This window comes from Acipenser ruthenus, chromosome 3, assembly GCF_902713425.1.
Source record: "Acipenser ruthenus chromosome 3, fAciRut3.2 maternal haplotype, whole genome shotgun sequence".
Taxonomy (NCBI): Eukaryota; Metazoa; Chordata; class Actinopteri; order Acipenseriformes; family Acipenseridae; genus Acipenser; species Acipenser ruthenus.
In genome coordinates this window covers 77,347,261-77,358,114 of record NC_081191.1, presented here as the reverse complement: position 1 = coordinate 77,358,114, position 10,854 = coordinate 77,347,261, and the positions used below count along the sequence as shown (strand labels likewise).

At 38.6% G+C, this 10,854-nt stretch overlaps 1 protein-coding gene across 1 annotated transcript; it reads left to right on the top strand.

Moving 5' to 3' along the window:
• Positions 1-7,216: 7,216 nt before the first annotated feature.
• LOC117435411 (cathelicidin-related peptide Oh-Cath-like) lies at positions 7,217-10,579 on the top strand. Its single transcript, XM_034058537.3, has 4 exons — positions 7,217-7,449; positions 8,468-8,575; positions 9,724-9,816; positions 10,304-10,579. Exons 1-4 carry the CDS (start codon positions 7,261-7,263, stop codon positions 10,400-10,402), a joined length of 489 nt encoding a protein of 162 aa, XP_033914428.2. The 5' UTR covers positions 7,217-7,260; the 3' UTR covers positions 10,403-10,579.
• The last annotated feature ends 275 nt before the right edge of the window (positions 10,580-10,854 follow it).

The window sequence follows — 10,854 nt, the reverse complement described above, 5'->3', positions numbered from 1 at the left end:
ACGCATGCTCTGGGTGGGGAGACTACGCATACGCTGCAGATTCTAAAAGGTGCTGCGCTGAAGCAGGCCCGTACTATAAACAATGGAAGAGCGCCAGCAGTGCAAGTGGGGCTTTGAGAGCCACATGCAGGATTAGTGACCTAGTATGGGGGTGTGAAATACATGGGAAAACAGCTTGTATAAATTACAACGTATTATTGTAAACGACATACACTACCGGTCAAAAGTTTTAGAACACCCCCATTTTTCCAGTTTTTATTGAAATTTAAGCAGTTCAAGTCCAGTGAATAACCTGAAATGGTACAAAGGTAAGCGGTAAACTGCCAGAGGTTAAAAAAAAAAGTTTAGGTTACCAAAAACTGAAAAATAATGTACATTTCAGAGTTATACAAAAAGGCCTTTTTCAGGGAACAAGTAATGGGTTAACAACTTACAGCTGTTCTGCAGCAATGGAACTAAATTAAGCCTTGAAAGTTGATGCTAACAATTCCTACAGGTGTCCCAACTTTTGTTGATTACTTACAAACCCTCTGTCTGTATAAAAGCAGTGTTGGAACAGACTGTGTTACTACACCCTCTTAAGCATTATTTGGACAGTATTGTACTGCAGGAAGTAGTATATTGCTCTCATAATGGCGAGAAAAAGGCAATTAACAAAGGAAGACAGACAGACCATTATAAACCTTAAAAGTGTAGGTCTTTCCTTTAGAGAAATTGCAAAGAAAGCCAAGGTGTCAGTGAGTACAGTTTCCTACACCATCAAAAGGCACTTGGAAACTGGAGGAAACTCTGACAGGAAGAGGTCTGGCAGACCCAAAGCCACAACAGAATCAGAAGACAAGTTTCTGAGAGTCAACAGCTTGCGTGATAGGCGGCTCACAGGACAACAGCTTCAAGCACAGCTTAACACTGGTCGAAGTAAGCAAGTCTCAGTTTCAACTGTGAAGAGAAGACTTCGAGCTGCAGGTTTGACAGGTCAAGTGGCAATAAGAAAGCCATTGCTAAGATGGCAAAATAAGAAAAAGAGGCTTGCCTGGGCCATGAAGCACCGCCAGTGGACTACTGAAGACTGGAAGAAGGTCTTATGGACCGATTAATCAAAATTTGAAATCTTCGGTTCATCACGCAGGGTTTTTGTACGCCGTCGAGTAGGCGAAAGGTGTGTGACACCAACTGTCAAACGTGGAGGAGGAAGCGTGATGGTCTGGGGCTCTTTTGCTGGATCCAGAGTCGGCGACTTGCACAGAGTGAGTGGCACCCTGAACCAAAACTGCTACCACAGCATTTTGCAGCGCCATGCAATACCCTCTGGTATACGCCTAGTTGGTCAGGGGTTCATCCTACAGCACGATAATGACCCAAAACATACCTCCAGGCTATGTCAGAACTACCTTAGAAGAAAAGAACAAGACGGTAGGCTTCAAATCATGGAATGGCCAGCACAGTCTCCAGACTTAAACCCCATCGAGCTGGTTTGGGATGAACTGGATAGAAGGGTGAAAGCAAAGCAACCTCTGCAACGAGTGTGTTCGGCTGTTATATCTGCAAAAGGTGGCTACTTTGATGAGTCAAAAATTTAGATTAAATTTTGTTAAACAAAACGATTCCATGATTTCTTTTTTTATCTCCAATTGTTTATTTGTTCTATGCTTTAATTTCAGAGTACATTGAGACATTAAACTGTGTAAATTTCAATAAAAACTGGAAAAATGGAGGTGTTCTAAAACTTTTGACCGGTAGTGTATATGTGCATATATTATGTGTTTGCATTTAATTCTCGAACGTAACTAGTAAAACCAATGTACATAACTTAAATTGCTTGAACAGACCTATAATAAAATAATAATAACGATCCAGACACCTGCAGCAATGCAGGATTTGTTGTCTGTCCAGTTCGTTTGTCTTGTCTGTCTTATTTTGTCCTGCTGCTGTCCAGGCAATTTGTTGTTGCGGCCCCACAGGAATCCCGTCTCTTTTAATTTCAAATAAACCTGTATTAAGAATTAACACCGTTTCCCCTGAGTCCTACTTCACAGACATGACAATGTTACAATATATATGTATGTGTTTATTTATTTTCTGAGGTTGCTGTAATTGTTGATGATTGGTGGAGCACGAAGGGAACCTCAGTTGCTTCTATCTCTTCTGCAATGGCAAAATCAATGAAGTTGGTCGACATGTTTGCTCAGCCGACTGTGCTGGGAAACCTCCTAAATCTGTCCTAGCTCCGTCTACGCAAACGGTGACATCAGAGGCAGACTCCCGCATGCGACGCAGGATATTTAGGAGTTACTAGAACAAAGCCACTGACTTCCCATCTTATGCCGATAAGGACTCTGCATCAACATGCTGTTAAGTGTTTTAGCCTATCAGAGTGCTGCATTTTTGTTCTTTCCTGAGATTCACAGCACCTCCTACACTGTCACATTAATAAACACAGCGCACTGCCATCGAGACAGTGACAGCCAAATAGTCCACAACAACAATAAAGGTACAAATAAACCTATTTGAAATATAGACTTAAACTAGGGGAAAAACTAGCTCACAAATCTGTTCTGCTGGTTCCATTTCTAATCATTACTCTCACAATCACTACAACAGGAGGCTGTGTGGTTCAGTGGTTAAAGAAAAGGGCTTGTAACCAGGAGGTCCCCGGTTCAAATCCCACCTCAGCCACTGCCTCATTGTGTGACCCTGAGCAAGTCACTTAACCTCCTTGTGCTCCGTCTTTCGGGTGAGACGTAGTTGTGACTCTGCAGCTGATGCATAGTTCACACACCCTAGTCTCTGTAAGTTGCCTTGGATAAAGGCGTCTGCTAAATAAACAAATAATAAATAAACAAATAATAATAATACAACTAATGTAATCATTACTCACCCCCTAAGCTTGGCGTATAATCAAACTTTTTTTATCATCTTACACGTTGTGACAAAAAAAAACCATAAATAATAATAATAATAATAATAATAATAATAATAAAAACAGTAAAATCCACTAAAGACAGCCCTGTAAATATCGGAACACAAGCGTGTATTAAGGTAGGCTTGCAGCACAATAAGAAAAAACAAACCAACATGGTTTTAAAATTAATAAAAATTAATAAAAGCAATAAGTATCATCTGTATTAACACATATTATATTTATTGTTCACCCTCAAAACGTGTACATTATAAGCATGGACAATCGATGAAAAATTAACCAAACAACAAATCTCATTGCAAAACAACCGCATGAAATACTGTGTTCATACTGTTGGCCCACAACACACTCAAATGCTTCAACCTGTTTTTAAGATTAACAATAAAATCAATACAAGTACCAGTTTTATCACAAAATTAAAGCAAAAGTGACTAATTTGTTTTTATAACATGTACGTTGATAAATAAGAACGCTGGAAAAGGAGAAAAATATGAATATTCATTGCAAGACTCAAATGCACAAAATACTGTTAATACTGTAGCGATGTCAAGAAGGAACCTAAACAGAGTTGCTTAAAGTAAACACTTGGTTTATTCTCACACAAATAAATTGAACAAAATAACCAGTTTAAACAATCCAGGTTCTTGTAGCAGTTCCTCTTTCTCCATGCTAACCCCGAGGTCCTGCTCACAGCCCCTTTTATAGGGGAGCTGGAGGGAGGCAGCGCCCGCCCCAGCCAATCCGCACATGGCTGGAAATACCCTGCTTGACAGTTTCTGAGGGAAAGTACAGGCAGATGGTGATGGGAAACTCCCCAGCCCAGGGATCCTGGAAAGCCCCTGCTAGGAGAAGTGGGCGGCGCCCGCCGTTACAATACAAAAAAAAACAAAAACACACACATACAAATACACTAAAGGCAACCCTGATAATATCAGAAAACAAGTTTGTATTTGGCTTACTTTCAGCACGCTCAAAAAAGCTTCACAACTGGTTTTAAAATGAATAACGTCATTAAAAAAAAAAAACTTTATGCATTACGTGTACCTTAAAATAAATTAAATTCTGTTTTCTTATCATTCACCCTAAGGCTCAGGGTCTCTTCATCGCTGTTGAAAAAAAAATTGGTACACTTGCTGTACAGCCATGTGTGTATTGGCTGGAACATTCAGTATGACACACATTATATTGTGGCGGTGTCAAGAAGGACGCAAGACAAGGTTTCAAGGCTAAACTTTTTATTTGTTTTTGCCTTAATAATCACTTTAACAAAGCTGCTGCCAGCCACAGCTCACACTTCTACAAGTCGGCACTCTTCTCTTTCGCTCTTTAGCTCTTTGCTCTGTTCTCCTTTTCTCAATCAGACCCAGGATCAAACTCTCAGCTCCTTTTATAGGAGAGCTGAGGGAGGCGGTGACCGTTCCAACCAATCCAGAACACTCACCCTGCTGGAAGGTTCCAGAATGAAGCTTTATGGAAATCCCCCAGCCCAGGTGTGGAACACTCTAGATGAAAGAGGGCGTGGCAAAGTACAGGCTTATTTTCCCGTTCACTCCAGCACGCTGACCACGCCCCCGACCCGCAGGGTGCGCTCTTCCGGGTCGTTAATAAGCAGGCAGCGCGCCGGCCCCGCCCATCTCACCAGCCCACCTCGGGACCCGCCGTTACAATATTATTATTCATAACTCGGCGTTTAAAAGAGACACAACATCTATTTACCAGATTTCCCAGCAGCCCTGGTGCCTATTAGAGACCGGCGAGTATTGGAGACCAGTGATTATTTGAAGTTTTACGGTAAGAAAGTTTACAAACGAGAGGAGGCCATTTGGCCCATCTTGCTCGTTTGGTTGTTCGTAGCTTATTGATCCCAGAATCTCATCAAGCAGCTTCTTGAAGGATCCCAGGGTGTCAGCTTCAACAACATTACTGGGGAGTTGGTTCCAGACCCACACAATTCTCTGTGTAAAAAAGTGCCTTTTATCTTCTGTTCTGAATGCCCCTTTATCTAATCTCCATTTGTGACCCCTGGTCCTTGTTTCTTTTTTCAGGTCAAAAAAGTCCCCTGGGTCGACATTGTCTATACCTTTTAGGATTTTGAATGTTTGAATCAGATCGCCGCATAGTCTTCTTTGTTCAAGACTGAATAGATTAAATTATTTTAGCCTGTCTGCATACGGCATGCCTTTTAAACCCGGGATAATTCTGGTCGCTCTTCTTTGGTCGTCTGCAATGTATTTATTAGGCTACCCCATTAAGGTTTTTTAGTTTTGTTTTTTTCAAATAGTTGGGGCTACCCGGATAATAATTCCAGCTTGTCTAATTTTTATATGAAGGGATGAAAACTAAATAAACATGGTCTATAGGTAGAACTGAACGCAGTTATTTTTTTTTTATAGATTTACTTAAGATTTATAATTGAGCGTTCAAAGTTGTGGATGAATATACGCTAAATACAATACAGTGCGTTCCTTTCTTATAGTATGTTAGCTTTCATTTCTCAAAAACATTTATATATATTTAGATAGACAGATAAAAATCATATAGCATGCTATACAAAAAAAAGCTGCTATCAATTCCATGAGAGGTCAGAGGGGCCAGTGGTACCTACTAAAGGGGGGTGGCAATCAACTTTCATCTTACAAACCATACAATGAACCTTCATCTTACAAACCATCCAATGAAATTTCATCTTACAAACCATCCAATGAACCTTCATCTTACAAACCATCCAATGAACTTTCATCTTACAAACCATCCAATTAACCTTTACCTTACAAACCATCCAATGAACCTTCATCTTACAAACCATCCAATTAACCTTTACCTTACAAACCATCCAATGCTATATTTTTAAATATAGAGAGTAAAATCATTTTTATGTGTTGTATATTTCCATCTGATACAAAGACATTTCAGATGGCTGTATCACATCAATATCAAGGTCTACTATATGAACACTATATCAAATTATTATATACAGGGTATCCCCTAACATACATCATAGGCATAATTGTTAATAATATTGGTTGTCTCTATGTTTCTTTCTGGTGTGGAATGTCTTTATGCAACGAGAACGAATTCAGGTCATTTTGATTTATGGTGCAGATAGTAAACGGTTTGGCTGCCCGAATATCCTTCTTAGCACAATATATAATTGCTTAAGATGCCTGAATTCTGGGACACCCCGATTATAGCAAAGTGGAAAATAGGGACTGATATATTAAACAAATGTATGCATGGACAAACAAACAAAACACAAACAAAACCTGAACATTCTTTAGAAGAAAATAAATAAGAAACATGAAAAACATTCTTAAAACACAATATGCAATTAGTGACACTGACTGAGTGAGTCTGGTTACACAACATTTTAATTTCAATCCCAATGCATATGTTGTAATCATTAGTCCAAAATTGGGGATCCTTTGAATTTTATCACAGCATGTACAGTTCAGTACAATCTTTTTGCACAAGCCTGGAGGATATCTTTGGCACTCTTCTCAGCAGATCAGTTTCATTTGTTAGTAGTAGCCCAGTGTATTATATAATTGTAAAGTAATTGTGCTTTAATTTTAGGAGAGAAAGAGGAAACGAAATGAAGAATGTAACCCAAAAGAATATCATCCCGGTGAAGGGCTGCTACTGGCTTCAAGGGGCTGCAAAGGCTGTTACTGAGAAACAGACAAGCACCACTGCCAGAATATATGTAAAATGCAGTAGAAAATTAGCAAAAATAAATTCTTGAAATTATGTTTAAAAAAAGAGGAAATAAAACAAGCTGTTACAGTGTGTTCAGTGCATGTTTCTTGTTAAATGTGGTTCTGGGTGGCTAGGAGTATAAAACCACTGTCTATCACAATGTACCAAATAAATATTCCACCAGGTCTTTGTCTGGGTAACTGGTTTTCAACAGTCCCTTCAACAGCACAGCAGCCCTCTAACAACATGCTGAGACATTGGTTGAAGGAAAAGGGCCTGGGTTCTCAAATTGATGGTATAAAAATGTACGAGAAAAAATACATACAAACTGCCCTTACTCATTAGTAAACACATTTACCAACCCTGTACTGTTTATGGATTGAGAGGTAGGATTAAGTATTGTGGTACAAAGTTTATTTGACTGCCTGTAAACACAGCACTGCATAACAGTTTCACCAAGCAGGGTCAGTGCTTTCATAGGGGGGCATTTTGTGAGATTCGCTTAAAAAATGTAAATATAACAAATAGCTTGAGTGTAGGCAAATATTTAAAATAAAGTTAATGATTGACCAAATCAGTCTAAGCTGCCTGATCTCCGGCTGCATGTCATCAGTTCTGCTGTCGGACGTTGGGGTGAGAGGAAGATGAAGAGTCTGCTAGCCTTGCTGTTCTGTATAGGAGCCTTGGTGGCCTCTACTGCTGCACAGCTGCTTTATGAACAGCTTCCCAAACAGCACAGAAGAGCCATTGACCGCACTGTGGAGGACTTCAATTCAAATCAGAGAAAAGCTTTCCGTTTCTACGAACTCATTGATCCTGTAAAAGAAACAGAGGTACTGCTGTGTGTGTGTGTGTGTTTGTGTGTGTGTGTGTGTGTGTGTGTGTGTGTGTGTGTGTGTGTGTGTGAAAAACAGCTGAAAGGGAACGTATTACACCATTGCTTGTAAAAGTAGAATAAAACTTAGTGTTAGTAATAAGCAACTTAAAACATGTTAGTCTGAGGACTCAAAAGTTTGCCTGAGATGTTACTAGTTTTTAAACATTTAATATCTATTTTAATCGTATATATTTTTTTAATTGGTAGAATACATGAATATGTTCATCAAAGTTGTTATCATTATACTGATGTTGTTATTGTACCTACAACATGTACTGCAGGTGCACACTTACAAATATGAGGCAAATATAAACATAAAAATCCATAAACCACACAACCTTGCAACAACAAAATAACCAATACCAACAGCATCTTTGCCAACTGAACCAATCTTCTTTTCAATAGTTGTTTGACAATTTGTTCTCTTTTTCACTATTATTATTGTTATTGATGTTGTTATTGAAAAACAAATCTATTAGATGTATTTCTACACTGCATATGTTAGTATTACCTCTTTGAGAAACAAAGGCAGCATGGACAGTAGAAATTTCAGGACCAGGTTTTAAATGTCCAATTACACCTGAAGAAGAGACTTTTGAGGTCTTGAAAGCTAGTGTCTTTATATTCTTTTTGTTTTATTTAAAGAATGATTGCTTTACAGTCTGTTTGGATTAAATCACATTCTGAGAACTGTTTCAGGCTGACGACCCCAAAACCAAGCAGAGCTGTGGCTGGGTTGCAATACAATCATACATTTGCTAGTCAATATAGAAACAGTGAAAGAGGCATGTAATTCAAGTAAAGAGGAGATTGACCTTATGGTGGTATAGGAGGATGCTTACTGCTCTTCAATTCTCCGGAGGTGTTGAGAAGAAAATCCTGGGGGGGGGGATTAGGTTTCTAAATTGAAGGAAAAATTTGGGTAAAATATGTGAACAATAAATAAAGAAGAATCTGTTTTTCTCTCTGACCAGCTGCCCTTTGACCGTTCCTATCTTAACCTCCACTTCGTTTTGAAAGAAACAGGATGTTTACAGAAGAGTGTAAAGAATCTACACCAATGTAAATTCTTTGATAGCAAGGTGAGTTTTGGAATGTGCAATAAGACTTCCTGAGAAAAATCTTCCAAATATTTAACAGTAAGATCAACTTGTCTTTTGTTACTTAGATTATTCCTGACTCCCCTTGATTGGTTTTAGGTTTATATTAGTTTATAAGGCTGTGTGGTCCAGTGGTTAAAGAAAAGGGCTTGTAACCAGGAGGTCCCTGGTTCAAATCCCACCTCAGCTGCTGACTTATTGTGTGACCCTGAGAAAGTCACTTAACCTCCTTGTGCTCCGTCTTTCGGGTGAGACGTAGTTGTAAGTGACTCTGCAGCTGATGCATAGTTCACACACCCTAGTTTCTGTAAATTGCCTTGGATAAAGGCGTCTGCTAAATAAACAAATAACAATAATATAAAAAGCATAGCAGCACTCCACTGATCCAAGACTGTGCTCAATTATGGTCCCGCAAATACAAAAAGAACATTGTGGGGTTGAAGAGAGTCCAGCAAACAGCAACCAAACTAATCCCAGCAGGGCTTAAAGGAGTGAGCCATGAAGACAGGTTCAAGGAACTGACTCTACTCAGCCTAGAACAAAAAAGAAGTTTTTTTTTTTTTTAAATACATTAAGTGCCGCACAGAAACCAGGACAAGAGGACACAGTTAGAAATTAAGCAGAGATAGACTTAAGACAGACGATAGGAGACTTTTTTTTACACAGAGAATGGTCTGAGTAAGGAATGGGTTAGCAAATAGGAAACGGACAAGCAATTATTCCTTCTGCACTGAACCCAAAGATGTGTTAATTTCCCACCCCCTGCACGCTGTGATTTGACAGCTGAAAAGCAGATCCACGGTTAGAGAAGTATGACAATATCAAATTAAAAGGGGGGAAAGTATAAATGGAACACAATACAAGTTGTTGGTAAGTGAATAGGCCTACATTTAAAATACACTATTGAAATGCCTCAATGTTCACACATAAACTATATTAAAAAATATAGTTAATATAGTGTAAAAAAAAAAAAAAGAGAATGTAATTTATGTAAAAATAATGTGATATCTTGTAACAATTGTAAGTCGCCCTGGATAAGGGCGTCTACTAAGAAATAAATGAATAATGAAATAAATAAATAAAACTTCTGTGACATTCACTGTTTTGTTTTGTTTTGTTCTGTACAATAGCCACGAATGGACTGCGTTGGATGCTTCATCGCAGGAAGTGACCATTTTGAAGAAGAATTTATTGATTGTGTTCAAAGAAACCAAGTCACAAAGGTATTGCAAATATTCTCAATACACTTTCTACGGTATTGTATAAAATACAATAGTATTCTCTAGATTACAATAGAAGATTCCAGAATGTTCAAGTGGATTTTCAATCTCTCTGCTTGTACTGGGATTTTTCATTCTCGTCAAACAACTGATTTGGCTGAAGTCACGGAGCAGAAGCATCACAAAAACGTTTTAAATTAAATTCCAGGACCTGAGAAAAAAGTAATGCAATTGATATAAGTAGAGAATGCACCCTTTTTGAAGGACTGAAAACAGTCAGATAATGAGCCGGAATCTGTAAGCTCAAATAAAAGAAAGAAAGCAGCTGCACTTGTGCTTCTGGCTGATGGTGTCTCAGCTATCCACCTCCATGATCCAAATTTCCAGTGTGAGGGACCAAGAAGGGGTTTCATTACAGTAGGAAGAGAGGGCAAATAAACCTTGGCCCAATGTGTCATATGACTGTAAAGTAAATGTGTTTCCATTTCAGGAGATACAGAATAAAAGAGCTGAGGAATGTGACAAGTTGCACCCATATCATCTTGGTGGAAGTATAGCGTTGGCCTCAAGACAAGAGTCTGAGAGATAAGGAGGCAGGGCTACGAGCTGAAGACTGAATGTAAAGAAACTGTAAAATGTGGCAGAGAACAAGAATGATACCAATTGCAGCATTGTGCTGTACCTGTTATAAGATAACTGTGCTGATGTATAAATAGCATTGCAAAGTGTACACAAAGATGAAAATAAACAACAATAGCAACAACAAGGTTTGGGTATTTTTAAATATCTTATCTGCACAATTATGGATTTTGTTTCTCACATGATAGTGAGTGGTCGATTTGATCACGGCGTCACCTTGAAAATGAGAATCCTATCAAAGCTGATTATGTTCATGAGCTAATATATTGACAGCCTTACCCATGCCTGTTATAGTTAATTTCTACTGTCATAATTTCATACTGGCAAGAGTGTAAGAAATACAGCTTCCTCATATTTCTTGTCTTACTTACATGTACAAAAAACATAAGTGCTCTGGGTTGT